Source organism: Colobus angolensis, unplaced genomic scaffold, assembly GCF_000951035.1.
Source record: "Colobus angolensis palliatus isolate OR3802 unplaced genomic scaffold, Cang.pa_1.0 Scaffold26, whole genome shotgun sequence".
Lineage (NCBI taxonomy): Eukaryota > Metazoa > Chordata > Mammalia > Primates > Cercopithecidae > Colobus > Colobus angolensis.
Window position 1 is genome coordinate 14,238,525 of NW_012115821.1, and position 22,746 is coordinate 14,261,270.

General features: G+C 45.6%; 1 protein-coding gene across 6 annotated transcripts in view; it reads right to left on the bottom strand.

Moving 5' to 3' along the window:
* FLNB (filamin B, beta) overlaps positions 1–22,746 on the bottom strand; it is a 179,109-nt gene that overhangs the window by 86,856 nt on the left and 69,507 nt on the right. For 4 of the 6 annotated variants that reach the window (XM_011947240.1, XM_011947239.1, XM_011947237.1 and 1 more), the window contains exons 2-4: positions 10,114–10,362; positions 8,624–8,721; positions 5,623–5,770 (exon numbers count right to left, since the gene is read on the bottom strand). In XM_011947240.1, the coding sequence (XP_011802630.1) occupies positions 5,623–5,770; positions 8,624–8,721; positions 10,114–10,362 (495 nt within the window). Of the gene's footprint in view, positions 1–5,622; positions 5,771–8,623; positions 8,722–8,918; positions 9,111–10,113; positions 10,363–22,746 lie in introns of those variants that run through there. The other 2 variants (XM_011947242.1, XM_011947241.1) reach the window with 2 other exon arrangements.

The following is a 22,746-nucleotide window of genomic DNA, read 5'->3' on the forward strand; positions in this document are numbered from 1 at the left end:
CTTTATCATGTTTTTTTTTTTTTTTTTTTTTTTGAGATGGAGTCTAGCTCCAACACCAGGCTGGAGTACAGTGGTGCGATCTCCGCTCACTGCAACTTCCACCTCCCGGGTTCAAACGATTTTCCTGCCTCAGCCTCCCAAGTAGCTGGGATTACAGGCATGCACTGCCACGCCCAGCTAATTTTTGTATTTTTTGGTAGAGACGAGGTTTCATCACATTGGCCAGGATGGTCTCGATCTCCTGACCTCATGATCCACCCATCTTGGCCTCCCAAAGTGCTGGGATTACAGGTGTGAGCCACAGCACCTGGCTATCATGAATTTTTTTAACCATCAGTTGGAATAGCATCCAAATAAGGTCACATATTACAAATGGTTGCTAAGTCTCTTAAGTCTCATTTAACCTCTGGCTGTCTCTCCATCACTTCCTTTTCCTTGCTACAAATCTGTTAAAGATACTAGGTCATTTGCTACTACACTCTGGATTTCTATTCATTTCCCAATAATTTAGTTTAAGAAAAAATGGCCGTAGACTGTTATATAATAAGATAATCTTTCTGCCCAAAAAGAACGTAAGGCAAAAATTATAAAGAATTACAAATAAAGTCTAAAAGGTAGCCTTCCCACACTGCTCAGGAAGAAATGCAAAGCAAAAAAGATACACAGTTTAACTCAGCATAGAAAAAAGGCTGGAAATAAATACCTCAAACTTTGAAGGCAGAAATGAGATTGGCAGTTGGGAGGTGAGTTTCAAATTTTATTTCATATATTTTTCTTTTGCTTAAGATTTACATAACAGTCAGGTTATGTAACTGATATAAGCAAATGGATTTACACATACACCTAATGGCCAAGCATGGTGGCTCATGCCTGTAATCCTACCACTTTGGGGGGCCAAGGCAGGGGGACTGCTTGAGCTCAGGATTTTGAGACCAGCCTGGGCAACAGGGCCAGGCTGGTCTCAAAATAAAATATTAAAAAAATAAGCTGGGCATGGTGGTGCACACCTGTAGTCCCAGCTACTAGGGAAGCTGAGGTGGGATAATCACTTGAGCCCAGAAGGTCAAGGCTGCAGTTAGCCGTGATGGCATCATAACACCCTACACTGAGAGAGAGAGTGAGACTCTATCTCAAAATGACAACAACAAAAATAAGCAAATAAACATGCACCTAAAATACTAAAAGTCCCACTTTGCCTGACTCCAGCAGCCTAAAAGAAACAACTTACTCTGCAGCTTGTCAAAGGTCTGGGCTTGGGTTGGCCACCTGTGGCTAACCATGGTTGGTTAGGAGGCTGAACCACACCCTTACTCTGTGAACTCCTGTGGAGCTTTGCTTACCATGAAAGAAGACAACTGGCCCCCCTCTGATTACTCAGATAGAAGGATGCTTAAGGATTGCTCTACAGTAAATGCTTCATAGAGAACTAGATTTTTACAAAGATTTCTGATTAGCTTATGGACAAATGCTTTTCACATAGTTAACCCTGAAAGGAAGCCCACCACAAAGATCTGTGGCTGGAGGTCCACCTCACCCCAGCCCTCTCTCCTTTCAACCCACTGGAACTAAGCAAGGTAGGGCTCAGTGAATAGATCCAAGGTAGGGCTCAGTGAATAGATCGACAAATGCTAACTGGCTGGCAACTGGCATCTATTAAACAACCAGGAAATAAAAAATAAAACAACACTTTCAAATCTTTTAGAAACGAGATGAAACTGTCTCTCTTCCTGGGCTCAGGTGGCAGAAAGGAAGCAATGTGGTCACACAGAGGAGACCAAAACTGACCCTGGCTTTCATCTCACCACATGACAAGAACAATATCTCACAGCCCCACCCATGTGGCCTTGTGACCCTGTCACCTAATATGACCATTTTTTCTTCCTACTTTAAAAAGCAGAGTGAGGCCACTTCCTCCTGAAAAATAAGCTGAATATAGGATTACCATATGATCCACCAATTCCACTTCTGGGTATATCCCTAAAATAATTGAAAGCAGGGTCTCAAACAGCACTTGTGCACCCATGTTTTCATAGCAGAATTATTCACAATAGCCAAAAGATTGTAGCAACCTAAATGTCTATCAGCAGACGAATGGATAAGCAAAATATAGACATACAAAGGAATATTATTCAGCCTTAAAAAGGAATGAAATTCTGATACATGCTACAACATGGATGAATCCTGAAAACATATGACGAGTGAAGTAAGCCAGAGAAAAAAAGACAGCATGTGACTGTACTTCTAGGAGGTACCTAACAGAAAGCATATGATTCCACTTCTAGGACGTACCTAGAATAAGCAAATTCACAGAGACAGGGAGTAGAATAAAGGTTACCAGGAGCAGAGGGGAGGGGAGAATGGGGCGTTATTGTTTAATGAGTATGGAGTTTCAGTTTGGGAAGTTGAAAAAGTTCTGGAGATGGATAGCAGTGGTGTTTGCACTTAATGCCACACTTAAAAATGGATAGTGAATTTTATGTTATGGCCATTTTCCCACAATTTAAAAAAATGCAAAATGCACACATATAAAAAAAAATTTTTTTTAAAAAAGGGTGTGTTTCCTCCACAAGTGCACCACACTTGCTAAGAGGCAGATGAAGGAAATGGCAATGACCAGCCACATTCCTGAACCATAACAAGTGATCATTTCCTAGAAAATAGCACCGTGAAAGGAAACCGTCTCACATTAACAACAGGGAAGCCGGACAGCCACTGATAAGGTTATTACAAACATACATTATGCCTTGATTAGATTCAGTCCATTTGACCAATCTGGTTGACAAAGGATTTACTTGGTTGTTTGCAACTGTTTTGCCATTAAGGAAGCATAATCTTTACAGTCAGAGATTCCTCATTCCAGCCACCACCTGTAGTATACCTTAAAGAAAGTCCCCCCTCTTTTTTTTTTGAGATGGAGTCTCACTCTGTCGCCCAGGCTGGAGTACAGTGGCGCGATCTTGGCTCACTACAACCTCCGCCTCCCGGGTTCAAGCAATTCTCCTGCCTCAGCCTCCTGAGTAGCTGGGACTACAAGCTTGTACCACCACGCCCAGCTAATTTTTGTATTTTTAGTAGAGATGGAGTTTTACCTTGTTAGCCAGGATGGTCTCAATCTTCTGACCTCGTGATCTGCCCGCCTTGGCCTCCCAAAGTGCTGGGATTACAGGCATGAGCCACCAAACCAGGCCAAAGAAAGCACTTTTAAAGCAAGTGAGGACATGCCAACCTTCAAGTGACTGTGAATGGGAGGTGGGCTTTGAAGTCCCTAGTCCCTACATAACACAAGTGATGTCACAGACCTCACACCTCACTGCAAACAGAACCTCAAATGGTAAGGGGTTCCTTCCAGAACTATCTGCTGGTCTATATCATGCCCAAAAAGTCAGATAAGAAGACCCGGCCACTGAGGTGAGAACAGCACGTGGTCAGCACCACTGCTCTAGCCATGTGTCATCTTAAGAATAAGCTGACTGGGAGGCCAAGTCAGGCAGATCACCTGAGGCCAGGAGTTGGAGACCAGCCTGGCCAACATGGTGAAACCCCATCTCTACTAAAAATACATAAATTAGCCAGGCATAGTGGTGGACGCCTGTAATCCCAGCAACTCGGGAGGCTGAGGCAGGAGAACTGCTTGAACCCAGGAGGCAGAGGTTGCAGTGAGCTGAGAACGTGCCACTGCACTCCAGCCTGGGCAACAGAGCGAGACTCTGTCTCAAAAACAAACAAACAAACAAACAAACAAAAACCACTAAGCTGATACCAAGCAGGAAAATGCTTTATTCAAAGGGAACATATGTAGGGAAGGAACATCCTACAAGACACACGCCCTTAACTGTTCAGAAAGTCAGTGTCATTTAAAAAAAAAAAAAAGTTTGGGGAAATTATTTAGCATGAAAAGAGTCTAAAGAGAAATAACAAATGTAGTAAGTGAACCTTAATCAGACCTTAGTTTGTAAAACAACAACTATAAAAGACAATCTTAGGACAATAGGGAAATTCGAACACAAACAATATTAGACTATATGAAACCATTGTTAATTTTCTTACATACGGCCAACGAGTACTATGGTTATGCAAGAGGATATCCTATTCTTAGGAGAAGCTTAGTGATGTACTGAGGACAGAACTGTCATCATGCTTGCAACTTATTTTCAAATAATTCAGCAATCATACACACAAACACATATGCAAATACACACAAAGGGCAAGAGAAAACCATTAATCTAGAATGGTAACAACTGTCAATTCTGGGAGAAGATATACAGAATATTGTGTATATAACTGTTATCCCACTGGGATAACATTTTCTTTTTTTTTTTTTTTGAGATGGAGGCTCACATACTCTGTCACCCAGGCTGGAGTGCAGTGGCATGATCTCAGCTCACTGCAACCTCTGCCTCCCAGGTTCAAGCAATTCTCCTGCCTCAGCCTCCTGAGTAGCTGGGATTACAGGTGCCCACCACCACGCCTGGATAATTTTTGTATTTCTTGTAGAGACGGGGTTTCACCATGTTGGCCAGGCTGGTCTCCAACTCCTGACCTCAGGTGATCCGCCTGCCTCGGCCTCCCAAAGTGCTGGGATTATAGGCGTGAACCACCGCACCCAGCTGATATTTTCTTAATTATGAAAAATGAGCCGGGCGCGGTGGCTCAAGCCTGTAATCCCAGCACTTTGGGAGGCCGAGACGGGTGGATCACGAGGTCAGGAGTTCGAGACCATCCTGGCTAACACGGTGAAACCCCGTCTCTACTAAAAAATACAAAAAGCTAGCCGGGCGAGGTGGCTGGCGCCTGTAGTCCCAGCTACTCAGGAGGCTGAGGCAGGAGAATGGCCTAAACCCGGGAGGCAGAGCTTGCAGTGAGCTGAGATCCGGCCACTGCACTCCAGCCCGGGCGACAGAGCGAGACTCCGTCTCAAAAAAAAAAGAAAAATGAGAAATAAAACGCACTCCTTCCCCTGCCCCATAGAAAAGGCGTTAAGTTGTATCTGGCCGTGTTGATCTTTACCAGAAACCACACTTTGCAGCCATGTAACTGTTCTCTTCACAAAGCTAGTGTGCTTGAAGTCAGGTGCCAGTCACAACGCCAAACGCCTTGAAATGGCTTCTACCCACTATAATGTTCTGAGCAGAACGGTGTTCTTGCAGCTGCCTCACAGTCATAAACAGGATGTCTTAGCAAGGAAGTATCTGCCAGGGGTTAACAATAGCTCCCACTCCGGCTGGAAATCTGAGGCAGTCTTAGCGTAACAGAAGGAGAAATGAATCAGCAGCCAGATGGCCCACCCCCATCACTGACTATAGTGATCTGGGGCAAGACCAAACAACCCTGACTCCCTACCCCGTGATTCTTCTTCTGAAAAATGGGAGCAATGGGCTACTGCACTAAAATCACCAAGCCGCAAACTTGCCCTTTCCATCTAAGCAGAAGGATTTTTTAAAGCCTTAGAAAAACAAGGCAGAATAAAACAGTCATAAAATGTGTTATAAAGAAGGCTTGGGGTATCTTTGAGGATTACACCCATATATTTTTGTTTCCGAGAACATCACTCTTGAAACCATGAAATCATCTCCAACACCAGAGGACACGTCTCCAACACAACATCAGAGGACCAACACTCACCTCTGCCATAGGCCCTGGCTTTCTTCGGGTTGAGTTTGGGTTTGAGAGGAGCCCCTGGCTTCAGCTTGGCTTTGGGGAACTGGGACAGGTAAGTCATAACCGAGTGCTCGTCCACATCCGGGTGAATGATTTCTTCAGGAGTGATGACCTAGGATAATGACATAGTGGATGAACACCCAGAACACATCACTTAGCAACTATTGAAGTGTTTGCAAATGCCTCTTAAATCAAGCACTACAAATACTAGGAAACTGAGTCAGCTTCTCAATTAAGTGAAATTACATTAAACCAATAGACCAACATCAGTGTTTTTAACCATTTTTGAGAAATTGCAGACCCCTTTGAAAGCTAGGGGCCCCTCTCCAAAAAATTCTGCATGTAACTTCCGAAAGTTCATTGTCTTCCCCATTCCCCAAAAGTCCATTTACTCCTCTGGTCAAAGTTTTCAAAAATGATAAAAGGATAAACTATGGCAAGTCAGGAAAATGAAGAAAGAAGCACACACAGGATGAGAGCATGTTACAAAAAAGTGCACAGGTTAACCAGCTTTTTCCTTCCCTCATATATTCATGGTCTGTATCTGTATTAACTCTACTAATTAAAAAAGGTAAATAAAAAAGAAAAAACATATAAATATTAGATATGTGATCTCAATATACTAGGAGCCATTAAAAAAATAGGGAAGCCAGGGGTGGTGGCTCATGACTGTAATCCCATTGCTTTAGGAGGCCGAGACAAGAGAATCACTTGAGGTCAGGAGTTTGAGACCAGCCTGGCCAACATGGTGAAACCCAATCTCCACTAAAACTATAAAAATTAGCCCAGTGTGGTGGCAGACACCTGTAATCCCAGCTACTAGAGAGGCTGAAGCAGGAGGATGGCTTGAACCCAGGAGGTAGAGGTTTCAATGAGCCAAGATCATGCCACTGCCCTCCAGCCTGGGTGACAGAGGAGTAAGACGCCGTCTCCTTAAAAAAAAATAAAATAAAATAAAAGTCTGGGTACAGTGGCTAACACATGCAATCCCAGTACTTTGGGAGGCCGAGGTGGGCGGATCATGAGGTCACGAGTTCGAGACAACCCTGGCCAATATGGTGAAACCCCATTTCTACTAAAAATACAAAATTAGCCGGGTACGGTGGCACACACCTGCAGTCCCAGCTACTCAGGAGGCTGAGGCAGGAGAATCGCTTGTACCTAGGAGGCGAATTGCAGTGAGCTGAGATCGTGCCACTGCACTCCAGCCTGTGTGGCGGAGCAAGACTCTGTCTCAAATAAATAAATAAATAAATAAATAAATAAATAAATAAATAGGGAGTGGGTGAATTTCTCTTGACATTCAGTTTAGGAGCAAGACTAGACCCATCCTGGACAGGTGACCTCCCTGAAGGTGCCACCACCTCAATTTCAGTACCATCACCTGACCCAGCCCTAAACAGCATGCAGAGTCCTCCCTGCCTCCAGCAATGGTGCTAAGGAGGTAAATCACACTTCCTTGGATGAACAGAGGCTGTGTCTCATGAACCAGGTTTACCATGTGCAACGAACAACAGATGTGTCCAACTTCCCTCCCCATGTGATAAAAAGCACCAGAAAACATTCTGACCATTAGCCTGCAGGAACAAAAGAGCTACTTGGGTTTGAACAGTCGCCTTCAATACATTCCATAAAAAGTAGGATGTGTGTCGATTTGGCATTTCTTCCCGGCAGCTCCTTCAACAACTTCACCCATGCCAACATCACATGAACGTAAAAAGGAGACAGTTTAGGTTTAAGCGGAGATGAAAAACACACCACACCACTTCCTGAGTGGACGAGCCAAGAAACAAATGGGCCATGTAGGAGAGACATGACTCCAAAACCAAACCAAAGAAACAGGCATGTTGTTCTACCTTCCAAGGGACCCTGTTAAAAAATACACTGAACTCAGACCTCAATGCAGCCTATAGCGAGGCCATCAGTCCCATGGCACTGGCTACCTGCAATCTTCCCTGGCTAGCCTTTGGACATGGGACTCATGGTGCCTAACTGTTGGAGGGAGTTTCTGGAAAGAAAACACTGGTTTTCCTCCCAGCTAGGAAGATCAGACTTCAGCTAAGCAATGTGACTACTGTAGATGGTATCCAAGACTTACTTGATTTCTGAGTCCTCTTGTTATATTCCTATGATAGGATTATGGGTGATAGAGATTATTCCAGAATTTCCATTAATGGTGGATTATCCTGGCTTACATGTTTTTAAAAGTTTTAAGTCGGCTGGGCGCAGTAACTCACGCCTATAATCCCAGCACTTTGGGAGACCGAGGCGGGCAGATCATGATGTCAGGAGTTTGAGACCAGCCTGACCAACATGGTAAAATCTGTCTCTACTAAAAATACAAAAAATTAGCCAGGCGCAGTGGCGTGCACCTGAAATCCCAGCTACTCAGGAGGCTGAGGCAGGAGAATTGCTTGAACCCGGGAAGTGGAGGTTGCAGTAAGCCGAGATCATACCACTGCACTCTAGCCTGGGCGACAGAGTGAGACTCCGTCGCAAAAAAAAAAAAAAAAAAAACCAAAAGTTTTAAGTCCTGTGACTTTTCCTAAGCTACTGGATTAAAATTACCTTTTAAAATGTAGATTGAAAAATGGTCAAATACTATCAATTTCTTATGGCTCAACCTAATAGTTAGGGTTCATATTTGTAGTCTGGGGTTTAAAGGTAGCCTTCAAAATATTTAGAGAAGAAATACTAGGAAATTTGCCAGTGTGTGACAAAGAAGAGTGACATGAAAATTTCTGGATGATCTACATTAAACCAACACACTAAGATCTATAAGCACCTAAGTCAATAAGAACCTACTATTATGGGTAAACTGAGGAAGATGAGAGCGCGTCACAAGCAATGCTCTTTTAAGTCTCAATGCCAAGAAGGTCGGGCTGCCTCCCTGACCCAGGAAGGCATCCACAGGACAAGCTAGTGGTGGGGGCAACCTCACAGGACCTGGCACACTTGTGCATACCTGTGGGACACCCAGCCAGTCATCTGCCTGCTGCATGGCTTCTCGTGCATTATCTACAGGCTTCTGCGGGTCCCAGGATTCCCAGTCTGGGCACAGACCTGTTAACAGAACACAAAAGATGCTTTTAGCATTAGCTGACCAAAGAGATTAAAGGAAACCATGTGCCTAAACTAACCCCATTTGTTCTTTTAATTCAGAGAATGATTTTTTCTTAAAATCTGAGCGAATCATATATTTAATAGGCAAAAAGTATCACAGGTATGAGTGTGCCAGGGTATAAAATATCCTCCATCACTGAGACTTCTCCTCCAGGTGCTATGTTCTTGCATGAAGATGGGGATTATCCATTCCTTGAAGGAGTGGTGTTAAAAAATAAACAAAGCTTGGAAAAAGCCTGGTGCCTTTATGCAGGAGGGATTTTTTTTTTTAACTCTATTCCTGGATATACTTAAAAAGTCTAGAGTAGCATCTGGTGTGATTCAAAAATCCATTTGCTCAAAGGCACAAACCTAGAATTATCTTAAAAGGCTTTATAAGCACAACAGGTAAAGGACTAGAGTAAAAATGCCTAGGTTTAAATTGAAAAGAGGTATCCTAAAATGTGTCCTTAAATGGAAGTTAAAAAGAGGATATTAGGAAATCAATTAATGCTGCACTTTGAATTTTTCCTGGATGACACCAACTTATAGGCTCTCAAGGAAGAATGAGGCCTTCAGCCCTCCCCTACCCAACTACACTAGCTCTGCTTTGAGTATGTCAAGAACCACTAACTAACTAATCTAATGTGCCCAGTAAATACAGAATACACAGTAAATGGAAAATATGATTAATACCTTTTTTTTATTAAAATCAACTTTAGGGGGTGTGTGTAAACTCTGGCTCTGGTCTTTCTACCCATCAGTCTAAACCCTCCAGTGGGAATAATTACAACCTTCATATACACTCAGCCACTAAGAAATAAGCAGCCCATCAAGGGTGGAAAAGGCTCCAGCTGGATCCTGACCAAGTGCTATTTCACAGTAACACAGAAAGAAAAGGGTGGAGAATGCCATATATAGTCAAACCAGTGGTTAATAAAAATGGGTACTTTCCACTCCATGGAAGTTTTTAGATTTTCATGCCAAGCCACCTAATAGGACCAAATGTTTCTCCAAATCCAACAAGAAACTGAGCACCAATGTGGGATGACACAGGATTTTGGAGTCTGGAAGCTAAACCCAAGTCTTGCTTCTAAGCACCAACTCCTTCATTGGAATTTGGATAAAAGGCTCAACTTGATGCTCAAACATGTCTATGGATATATCTAGAAGATCTGCCCTTGGAAGGGTAAACAGAGCCAGTTTTAGTTTCCTTAGCCGTTTTATAATGGGCCAAGACCTGGAGAAATACGCCAATCAAAGCAACGATAGCATTTCTGTTGAAAACCAGAATGTTTGGGACCCACATGCCCCCATCCTGGACAGATTGTTTAGGCAGCCCTGGGCACTTACCTGGAGCACAGCTGTCTACCAGGGCTCCCAGGGCTTTGCCATCTTGCCAGTTCTGGTTAAAGTTGGTGATGGGCAAGTAGGGGATCTTGTTCTGAATCCACCCCAGCAGCCTCTGCTTTGGCGTCTGCTTCTTGGCATCATCATCCCCTTCATCCTCCCACACGGGCATGGAGATGGAGTAGTGGAGGATCAGCGTCCACACCAGACCCAAGATGAGCTTCAGGTTCCCGTCCACAATGGCTTTGCTATCTGCGGAGAGAGGCACAGGCTTGGTCAGTCCTTTGGGTTACACAAGTGTAAATTATGCTCCTTATATAAATGTAAATGGAGTCTTCAACTATTAGAGAACCATACTGAGATACTTAAGAGTGAAAGGATGTAATGCTGAAATTTGCTACAAAACACTTGAGGACAAGAAGAGATGAAATATGATTCCAAAATGCTGTTAACGGATGTCACTGGATCATGGGTTCATGAGCACGTAAGACACCACTGTCTCTACTTTTCTGTATGCTTAAAATTTTCCATAATAATGGCCAGGTACAGTAGCTCACTCCTGTAACCCCAGCATTTTGGGAGGCCAAGGCAGGAGGATTGCTGTGAGCTCAGGAGTTCAAGACCAGCCTGGGCAACATGGCAAAGCTCCCTCTCCACCAAAAAAAAAAAAAAAAAATTAGCCAAGCATGGCAGCTCACTCCTATAGTCCCAGCTACTCAGGAAACTGAGGTTGGAGAATCGCTTGAGCCCGGGAAGACAAAGTTGCAGAGAGCCTAGGTCACGCCACTGCACTCCAGCCTGAGCAACAGAGTAAGATGCTGTCTCAAAAACTGAAAGAAATCATTTCACAAATATAGATGATAAAAAGGATTGACTGCATCCCAGAGGTAACAACCTGCTAATCTGGTAGTATACAGTGTACCAGATTTTGTGTGTGTGTGTGTGTATGCGTGTGTGCACGTGTGCACGATCTGGGCTCACTGCAACCTCCGCCTCCCGGGTTCAAGCAAATCACTGTTCACATAACCCCAGAACCATCTTCCTCGTCAGGTACCTCTGTGCTTCCAAATTTACCAGGGTCCCTGCTACACACAGTCAGCTCTTAAACATACAGCACACCTCAGAACCTACACAACACCCATCTGATCCGCTTTCCACTCTTGCCACTCCCACCCACCACACTGCAGGCTCAAAGACTCCTTGTTCCTGGACTACATCTTGCCCTGAGCCCCTGGACCTCTTCGTGTGTTCTCCATCCCTTTGATGGGAAGACCTTCACTCATCCTCCTGTGGGACAACTCCTGGCTCATAATTCTGACACCAGATTCTACAGCTGGTGGCACTTCACTCCCACCAGCATTTACGTGTGAGTTCCTTGGGCTCCCACCTCACTCCAGAACTGAAACCGCTTGCTGGGGAGTGACTGAGCTGTCTGCATCTTCGTGTCTCCCCAGCCACCCGCCAAGAGACACCTGAACGCTGGTTGAATACACGCCAAACTACACTTAATGAAACCCAACCACAACCACATGAAAAGCAACTCACATGCTGATAAGCGGTGCGTGGCATGCCACTCAAAACTGAAAGGGTAACAGCTTTATTTAATTAACCTGATTATTGTTATATCCTCTTGCAACAAAAGACCCTCTTTAAGAGCCCACACCCAAACCATCAGAGAGAAATCATCAGAATTTAATTAATTAATCAGAATTAATTTTGCAGTTGCAGATTCAGTCATAATAAAACTTGATCATCTAACCCGGAAAAAACAAAGAGTATCATGGAGTGGCTGGTAAGAAAAAGTAATTCAAGCAATCCTCACTCAAAGTTAAGGTTCCCAAGGACTTTCTCTATAATGAACTGTATAAATAATAACTTCGAAGCAGGACTGTCTATATAATTCATGGGGCTCAGAGAAAAATGAAATTACAGAGTTCCTTGTCCAAAACTTAAGAACTTCACACCAACATCCATTTTCTACTCTCCAAATGTATCACTAACGTTTAAGCCAGGCCCCTAAATACAGGAAACAGATACAAATTCACTGTGTTTTCTTGTTATTTAGCTCAAGAATTGCTTTCACTACCCACTTCCTCAAATTCCCATCTTTTGCCATGTGTTGCTGTCTTTAACTGTTTGAATCTAGCTTCACACACAGCCTCTTGCTTTTTTTAGTTTCTCTTCTTCGCTCTCTTTTGCAAGTATGAGCCTTGTTGATCCTGGGGAGGATAACCTGATTTCAGAACCATTTCCCAGCTCATTTCTCAGTATTACCAGAAGATACATCAAACTTAACTCCTAGGGGAGCAAGACCTGCCTGCCTCTAGACCAGTGGTTCTCAAAATTTAGCAGGTGTCAAAATCACCTGAAGGACATGTTAAACCACAGAATGCTGGGCTTGCTTTTAAAGTTTCTGATTTAACAGGCCGGGGGTGAAACAGGAGAATTTGAACTTCCCATAAATTCACAGGTAATGCTGATGCTCTGGGTCTGGGTCATAAGAGTAATTCTGATCATTCCATATTCTGTTTGTTGTCTCCTTTACTGAAAGTCTTTATATCATGGGTTCTTCCTGAGTGTGGGGGAAAACCTGTGCCTTTACTCTAACCAATAGAACAATGGCAGAGGTGATGGGCTATTACTCCCATGACCATATTATGATGCATGAAACTCCACTTTAGCAGACAGGAGACAGATTCTCTTGCTGGCTATGAGGAAACAGGCAGCTGTGTTATTAACTGCCTATGCATAAGGCCCCGTGGCAGAGATATGAGTGTAGCCTCTAAAACCTGAGGTTAGCCTCCAAGCAACAGCTAGTAAAAAGCTGGGACCATCAGTGAGACAATCACATGGAAACAGACTCTTTTAAAAACCTGAATGAACCTGAATGAATCTGAATGAAGTGGATTTTTCCTTAGTTAGGCATTCAGATGAAAATACAACCGAGATGGCACCTTCCTTGTAGTCTTGTGAGACCCGGAGCAAAGGACCTGGTCTTAAGCCATGGCTGGACTCTCCTGGCCCACAGAAACTGTGAGACAATAAATGAGTGTTGTTTGAAACTGCAACTCCCTGCTGCCAAAAAAAAAAAAAATTAAGAACTTCAAGATAGCAACAGCAGAGCAATAAACCAAGCACAGGGCCCTTCTGAGCACACAGGTCATGTGGTCATGAAGCTAGCCCTCCTTTTAAGGTCCTGTGGTCAATCAAGGAGCAATGAATGGTCTGCATAAAACTCCGGGCCCTGTACAGAACTTGGTTATCCAAGGAATTCACCCCACGGGACCAGACATTTCCTGAGCTGGAAGTCCTTGACCATGACTGAATTTTTTGGATTAGCTATCCTGTTATTTGGTTGTTGTTTTGAAGTGCGATTGATTATGGAGTTACTAGGTACTGATTATCAGAAATTCCAGATCAAACAAGTTCCCATGCCAATTTCCTTTAAGTTAAAGGGAGAAGAGCAAACTTCAAAAGGGTAATTAATAAATAAATAAATAGTGGGTATACTGTCGGGGTAATGGTGGTGGCCAGGCACCCTCAAGGCATTGATCTCTTGCACCAGGAGGGATTGGATGGAGCTATGAAGTCTCATCCAGCCACAGGCATTAGTCTGTAAAACTCTAACTTTCCCAAGTTATATGTTAAATGCTTTTCAAAAGCAGACTCACAGATTTGATTCATAAACTTAACATGAAATCATTAACATGAAATCAGCTTGCTCTATTTTTACCCAGCTTACAAATGCTAGTCAAAAGGAATGAGACACAAGGTTTTTTTTGAAAAGATTTTGGGGGAAATATGACCCAGTTGAAATCTGAGCCAAATTTACAAAAAATACAATGCCCAGAACTTCTGTTTCCAATCGAATTCAAGGTGGGTGTTCACATGGGAAAGCCCCCTTTATGGTCTCATTGGGATAAATGATACCTTCCGCCTGCTATTCTAAGGAGCTACAGAGAGAGCCGTTCTCATTCCAAAACTGATTTTGACAGGTGAAGGTTCAAACGCTTCACCAAACTCTTGGAACAATAAAAAGATGGCGACTTGCCCAAAGACCTCCAGGTTCCCATCCACATGAAATAGGAGACTCCCCATGCCTGGAAAATGAAATGCTACACAGCATCACAGGATCAACAACGTCTGACCATCACACAGATGACACACTTTTCAGACCTCATGGTTACACCGAGGGTAAAACGTGGAGCAGAACCTTAAGAGGAGGAAAAGGCCAGATGAGACGGAAGCCTTTCAGCAGGATTCCACGTGAGGCCCATGAGTTGCTCGAGGGCCTTTTTCGGGAATAAAATAAACTAACGCCTACCAGGTCCGCCAAACCACCTACAATCTGCTTAGATTTCAGTGGGTTGGAATTGGGCCATGGGTTTCTCCTCCTCAAATCCAGCCAATCACAATTCCCACATAACTGGTCCTGGCTCTGGACAACCCTGACCCTCAAACCACATACATTTTTCTCAAACTACTTAAAATTACTCAGTGCTGCTTATAAGTGAGCAGGGTGGGTGTTTTTTGTTTTGTTTTGTTTAATAGCTAGAAACTTAACTTGAGCTACTACAAATTCTGGGATGGAATGTTTTCATGTCACTTCTGTAAATCAGTTCTCTGGTCCTGGTGAAGGAGCACTCTGGAATGGATGCATTTATGGGGGTGGAAATCAGCTATTTTTAGGCAACCTTCAGAAGCATCTTGGAAACATCTTATTTGTGGACGAGTTCCCCAGAGGTCAGGGAGATGGTGGCCTTTTACCTCTCTACTCACATCAGGAGGGCCCAGATCCACATTACCATGTGTATGCCTACTACATTCCTGCACCAAACCATCCAGGGAGTTCCCAGAGATCAGTTCCAGCAGCTTCTCTCCTGGTTGTTACTGATTAACCAGGGTGACCAAGGTGGTGGCCCATGAGGAGAGGCATGGACAGACACTATTCTACATTTTTGCCCTCCTGGGAAGGAATAAGTCATCCTTTGGCCATAAGGCAGGTAGCTGCTGCATCAGAAACAGCCAACAAAGTGACTGTAAGAATCAAGGAGGCCGGGCGCGGTGGCTCAAGCCTGTAATCCCAGCACTTTGGGAGGCCGAGACGGGCGGATCATGAGGTCAGGAGATCGAGACCATCCTGGCTAACATAGTGAAACCCCGCCTCTACTAAAAAATACAAAAAAAAACTAGCTGGGTGAGGTGGCGGCCGCCTATAGTCCCAGCTACTCTGGAGGCTGAGGCAGGAGAATAGCGTGAACCCGGGAGGTGGAGCTTGCAGTGAGCTGAGATCCGGCCACTGCACTCCAGCCTGGGCGACAGAGCTAGACTCCGTCTCAAAAAAAAAAAAAAAGAATCAAGGAGAGGCCAGGCACAGTGGCTCACGCCTATAATCTCAGCACTTTGGGAGGCCAAGGCAGGAGGATCACTTGGGGTCAGGAGTTCAAGACCAGCCTGGTCAACATGGTGAAACCCCATCTCTATTAAAAATACAAAAATTAGGTGGGCATGGTGGCGTGTGCCTGTAATCCCAGCTACTTGGGTGGCTGAGGCACAAGAATTGCTTGAACCTGGGAGCCAGAGGTTGCAGTGAGCCAAGATCGCCTCACTGCACACCAGCCTGGGAGACAGAGGGAGACTCCATCTCAAAAAAAAAAAAAAAAAAAGAAGAATCAAGGAGAGATAGGGGTGTGTAGGCCAGGTGGTTCATCTCTGTAATCCCAGCACTATGGGAAGCTGAGACAGGAGGATAGCTTGAGCCCAGGAGTTCAAGATCGGAGCCTGGGCGACATAGGGAGACCCTGTCACTACAAATAATAATAAAAAAAATTAGTCAGGTATGGTGGTGAATGACCATTAGTACCAACTACTTGAAAGGCTGAGGCAGGAGAATTGCTTGAACCAGGAGATCAAGGCTGCAGTGAGCCATGATCACGCCACTGCACTCCAAGCTGGGCAACAGAGTAAGACTGTCTCAAAAAAAAGAAAGAGAGTGAGCCTGTAATCCCAGCACTTTGGGAGGCCAAGGGAGGCAGATCGCGAGGTCGGGAGCTCGAGACCATCCTGGCCAACATGGTGAAACTCAGTCTCTACTAAAAATACAAAAATTTGCTGGGCGTGGTGGCATGTGCCTGTAGTCCCAGCTACTCGGAAGGCTGAGGCAAGAGAATCGCTTGAACCTAGGAGACAGAGGTTGCAGTGAGCCAAGATGGCACCACTGCACTCCAGTCTGGGCGACTGAGAGAGACTCTGTCTCAAAAAAAGAGAGAGATGGGGTATGTGCTTGACACAAGTTACCAAGCCCATAGACACTCGCACTAAGACTTGGCCATCTGGGGAACAGGATGCCATGCACTGTGCACTCTGCCCCCTCATCTCTACCACCCAGAGAGGCTGCATGGTGGAGGGGGTGCAAACACAGGCTCAGGAACCAGCAGCTTGACTAGATACGTAAGTTTGAACAAACCATCTCCGAACCTTATTTTTCCTCATCTACCAAATAGAAATGGCCACAGTCAACTACTTCCCAGGGCTGTTGTAAGGAGTAGGTAGGTTAGAGAACTCCAAGTGTCGGCCGGGCACAGTGGCTCACACTTGTAATCCTGGCACTTTGGGAGGCCGAGGCAGGCGGATCACTGAGGTCAAGAGTTCGAGACCAGCCTGGCCAACATGGTGAAACCCTGTCTCCACTAAAAATTAAAAAATTAGCAGGGCATAATGGCAGGCACCTGTAATTCCAGCTACTGGGGAGGCTGAGGCATGAAAATCACTTGAACCCAGGAGGCGCGGTTGCAGTGATCCGAGATCACGCCACTGCACTCCAGCCTGGGCGACAGAACGAGACTGTCTCAAAAAAAAAGAAAAAAAAAGAGTCAAGCACAACGCCTGTCTCACAGTTGGCTGCTTAATAATGTTCCCTCCCTTCCCTCCATCCTCATTTTCCTAATACTTAAGTACCTGCTATGTGCCAAACACTCTTCCCTAGGGCCAGACATCCACAAGACATACTCCAAGTGTTTTGTGCAAGCAACACGAAATGAAAAGAAGTACCTTGTGAATTAACAGGTGGTTGAAATGTTCGATTTATCACTTCTCTGAGTCAAGCAATTCATTAGGAGGGCCATGACCGCCACCTCCAAGGCCCCTGCTCTCCTGTTCCAAGGGGAGGCTGACCTCTAACGCTGCAGCGAACCTGGGGCACATGAGGTCTCTGCAAGGAGGACATGTCTGAGAAAGAATTTTAGGTGGTTCTTGGTGCTACTCTGAGGGTCTTGGGCCATGCTGGCCTTCTAAACCACACAGTTCAGATGTGTCCTTCTTGCAGAGATCTCACATGCAGCACCAAGAACCACCTGAAGAACTGAACTATGGGCTGGGCACGGTGGCTCATGCCTATAGTCCCAGCACTTTGGGAAGCTGAGGCAGTTGGACCATCTGAGGTCAGGAGTTCGAGACCAGCCTGAGCAATATGGTGAAACCCTGTCTCCACTAAAAATACAAAAATTAGCCAGGCATGGTGGTGGGTGCCTATAATCCCAGCTACTCGGGAGGTTGAGGCACAAGAATCACTTGAACCCAGGAAGCAGAGGTCGCAGTGAGCCGAGATCACTCCATTGCACTCCAGCCTGGGCAACAGAGTGAGACTCCATCTCAGAGAGAGAGAGAGAAAAAAAAAGGAATTGAACTACTGATATTTTATGAAACCTCCCTGAAAGAAAAAAGCAGCACATATGGGTCAGGGGTCTGGCCCCTCCCCCCTCCTTTTTTTAAGACAGGGTCTCGGTCATCCAGGCTAGAGTGCAATGGTACAATCTCTGCTCACTGCAACATCCGCCTCCTGGGCTCAAGCGATCCTTCCACCTAAGCCTCCTGGGTAGCTGAGACTACAGGCACATGCCACCCACCTGGCTAATTTAATTTTTTATAGAGATGGGGTTTCGCCGTGTTGCCCAGGCTAGTCACAAACTGGCCCCTCCTTAACATCCCCGTTTACCTTGCCTCATGCTCACCTGGCCTGGAACTCCTTATCCATCCTCTTTCCTGACCTGGCTAATGCCTCTTCTATATCCAATTCTATGCAAAACTAGAATAGATCCTGACTGTCTTGGCTGCTTGGGTGAGCCTGCAGCAGCAGCAGCCTGTGAAGAGCTGCTGCAAGGCCACCCCACATTGAAAAGGTCAGATCTCCTGCATCCAGACCCCAGGCCAGCAGGACCTGGTGCCCACTGATAGTCCAGGTCAGTTTTGCAGTTTCTCTCCATCCTTGCCTGTTTTCTGAGCCCAGACAAACCATGGCTGAATTGTAGGCTTCAGCTGTCCAAACAAAAGGGCATTCTGAACCAAAGCGGGGACAGCTAACAGCTCTCCTCAGGTCCTCAGTCAAAACCAAGGCAGATGCAACCCATCTCCCTGGAGAGCAGGTTAAAGAGGACCATGTCAGTCAGCTGTCCTGGTCAGCTGCCCAGGACCGGAGTCACATTTACATTTTCAAGTCCCACAGCCCTTCCATCCACACAGCCAATGAACTGTGCACTTTGGCTCAGGTACCCCAGAGGCCCCTGGGTAGGATGAAGGGGACCAAACTGTTTTATCTCCTCCTGCTCAGGGATTTTCTCCAGGACCTTGATCCAATAAAACGCTGCATGCCAAGAAAGCAGACTCAAGGCCCTGACAACTAATGTCTATCTGTGGCCTCGAAGATCCTTCATCCCCTTCTCCCTCCCAGGCATGCAGCTTCCACCCAGCCTCCCCTGGAAGTCAGTGGTGTGCCTGTCTTTCAAATGGGCAACAAATGGTATGAAACGAGCCACAGCTTCAGGACCTGAACAGTGGGTGTGCCTGCTTCATGCACTCTCTCCCCGATTGCCAGCCAGGAGCCTGGACAGCGCAGTTACCTGGCTTTGGCCTGCACTAGGAGAGGCCCAGCAAGGTTAGGGAAGGAACCTGGGTCCCAGATGCCCTGCCAACCTGAAGACTGAAAAAACCCACACTCTACATGCTTTCCACAACTGTTTTTGTTGTTATTGTTTTTAAGAAAACCTCTAGCCGGGCACGGTGGCTCACACCTGTAATCCCAGCACTTTGGGAGGCTGAGGTGGGCGGATCAAGATGTCCAGAGATTGAGACACCCTATCTCTACTAAAAATACAAAATATTAGCCGGGTGTGGTGGTGGGCGCCTGTAGTCCCAGCTACTTGGGAGGCTGAGGCAGGAGAATGGTGTGAACCTGGGAGGCAGAGCTTGCAGTGAGCTGAGATCGCACCACTGCACTCCAGCCTGGGTGACAGAGCGAGATTCTTCTCTAAAAAAAAAAAAAAAAACCTCTGTTACAGTGGTGGTTGAACTATAATGTGGGGATGTTCTCTGGGCTTTGGAAGACCAGAAGTCACATGGGCCTATCTCCATTGGTGAGAGAAAACATAAACCACAATAAAATAAAAGTAGACAAGGGGACTGAAGTTGGCTGGATTTCCAGTTCTCTTTCTTGCTCATGAACTACTCAAAGATCACAAAGAAGGTGTCTGAATTAATTTTTATCCATCACTGTGTCAAGGGTTTGGATAAGATAGAGTTGACTTGGCAGGTCTTTTTATGTTAGTAGTTTTTCAAGGGATGATACAGGAGATCAGGAGCGCCAAGTGGTGCTAGCACACTGTGTTGAGAAGGATTCTGAGGCCACATCTGGATTCAGCAAAAAAAGGCTGCTAAAATGCATTAGAAATGTCGTCCATGAACAGGGTATGGAGAATGGAGGCAGTGAAGATTAGCAATGCCTGCCCTGGGCATGGCGTGGGGGAGTGGCGGCCAGGATTTCTCCACAACAGAATTGAGTAAACATTCCCTAATCCCTGATTTGAGATTTCTACTATAGGCCCATAACACATTCCTTATGCATAACCTCAGACTTCAAATTCCCTACTTTGCCAACTATTCCTTCTGTTCTCTCTCACTTGCTGGACAATTTTTGCCTCAAATATTTGGAACGAATCACTTCATAAATACCTTATTTTTATTTTGGGATAGAGAGTTTGGTGAACTTTCAGCTCATAGAATCTATGACGGTGTACTGCTTCATAAATTATCCCAGCCACCCTCTTTCTGGTTAACAGGAATCGCTGTATTTAAAAGTTCCATTTTCATCACCCAATGCCTTTATTTTCAATGCCACTTTTGAAAAGGTAAACTTTTGAGAATTACTTGATATCCAACAACAAAGCCATCCATGATAAATGAGATGGGTCTGCTAAAGGGCCTAGGATATAGTAACTATCTTACCACTTTCTATCACTGGAAAATCCTTTAAAAGTTAAAACCAGGATTCTAACCTCTTGTTAGAAAGGTTAAAGAAGGAAAACAAAGAAGCAGGGCGTGGTGGCTCACGCCTGTAATCTCAGCATTTTGGGAGGCCAAGGCAGGTGGATTACCTGAGGTCAGGAGTTCGAGACCAACCTGGTCAACAGGGTGAAACCCCGTTTCTACTAAAAATACAAAAATTAGTCAGGCATGGTGGCGGGCGCCTGTAATCCCAGCTACTCAGAAGGCCGAGGCAGCAGAATAGCTTGAACCCAGGAGGTAGAGGTTGCGGTGAGCCGAGATTTCGCCATTGCACTCTTGTTGCCACTAGGCAACAAGAGCAAAACTCTGTCTCAAAAAAAAAAAAAAAAAAAAAGAAAAGATTAAAGAAGATGAAAAAAAGGATAGACACTTCAAAATGGTCAAAACAATTGCATTCTAAACTAAGTTTTAGACCTCAAAGCAACAGGTCCCTATACAAACTCACTCTGTTGCTACCACACAGTTCCCCTGGACAACTGACAGTTCAAGGCCCCCAAGGATGCCTGGGCATGAGCAGGAGTGGAGGAGTTCAGAGCCCAGCCCCTAAGAGGCTCAGGTTAAAGCCCAGCATGAGCTCTGGAGGCCTCAGCCTGATGGCGGTCTGTGTCTCGCTCACAGCTTCCAGCTACAACTGCTCGGCAAACATTTCCAGCTGAAATAATAAATGCTGGCTGTGAATGGAGGTCCTCATGACCCTTTGACTCCAGCTCAGTTTGTCATGTGGTGAGGCCACCTCACCTGAAACACAGCCCAGGCTCCTGTGAGCTCAGCCAGGCCCACCCTGGGGCTGTGTACGCCACAGGGAATCCCTCGAGGAAAGGAGTGATAGGTGAAGGCAGGGGGAACCATGCCTGGGAAAGACTCCTAAGCACCTCTTCTCCTTTAGATCTACAGCAACCAAAATACAACGGCAGCTCGTTCTCTTCCACCCCCTCTCCTGGGCCAGGCCCCATGCCACTTGCATCACCTTGTGCAATCCTCACAATGACCCTGTGAGGGTGGCTTTTAGGGCTAATCCCATTTTACAGATGACATAACAGAGGCCCACAGAGGTGAAGCCAATTGCCAAAAGTGACATAGGGGGAGAATCTAGATGGAAACTCACTTCTCTGTGTTGCCAAAGCCCAAACTCCTACTCTTGCTACGTCCCTGAATCTACATCATCTCATAACAACTTGATGAAGTGAGCTCAGTTACGACTCCCATTTTGGAGATGAGGAGATTGAGTGCAGAGAAGTGATCCACCCACATGCTGTGCTTGGGAGGTAAGCCAGGCTTCTCTGCCCCCCAGGGTAGGGCCTCTGAATTTCCACCTGCCCCAATCATTCCCACGATGCCCACACTGCCGAGGCTCCAGGGAAAAACATGGTGGACAGGCAGCGTATGAACCATATAAACACAGGGCACAGGAGGCACAGAGAGCACAGTCCCTTTGTCTCAGCCATGACTGACTCAGTCTCTACTACTGGGGATTTCTTTTTTTTTTTTTTTTGAGACAGCGTCTAGTGTCTTGCTCTGTCACCCAAGCTGGAGTGCAGTGGCACAATCACGGCTCACTGCAGTATCAACCATCAACCTCCAAGTCTCAAGCAATCCTCCTACCTCAGCCTCCTAAGTAGCTGGGACCACAGACACCTGCCACCACACCTGGCTTGTGTGTGTTGGGGCGGGGGGGGGGGTGGAGTTGGGGGAGACAAGGTTTTGCCATGTTGCCCAGGCTAGTCTTGAACTCCTGAACTCAAGCAATCTGCTCACACTGGCCTCTCAAAGTGCTGGGATTACAGGCGTGAGCCACTGCACCTGGCTGGAACTGGGGATTCTAATGATAATGGGCTGTCCTTCCATTCAAGAGGTCCCCTATGCATGCCTCACTGCTTGGCACAGAGCTATTCTCAGATAACTCCTTGAGGGAATCAGGGAACTTGAGAGAAGATGCAGCTCTGCTCTTATTTACCCAAACCTATCAGCCTGCGTGTTTTCCAGAAAACAGAAATTAGAGTTACTCATATAGTACTTGAAGATTCAATTTGCTCTATTTTTCTTTTCTCATATTCAATAAATATTTCCTAACTACCAGCCAGGTACAGTGGCTCATGCCTATAATCCCAGCACTTTAGGAGGCCAAGGTGGGTAGATCACCTGAAATCAGGAGTTCGAGACCAGCCTGGCGAAACTCAGGAGTTTGAGACCAGCCATGGTGAAACCCCATCTCTACTAAAAATACAAAAATTAGCTGGGCGTGGTGGTGAGTGTCTATAGTCCCAGTTATTCGGAGGCTGAGGCAGGAGAATTGCTTGAACC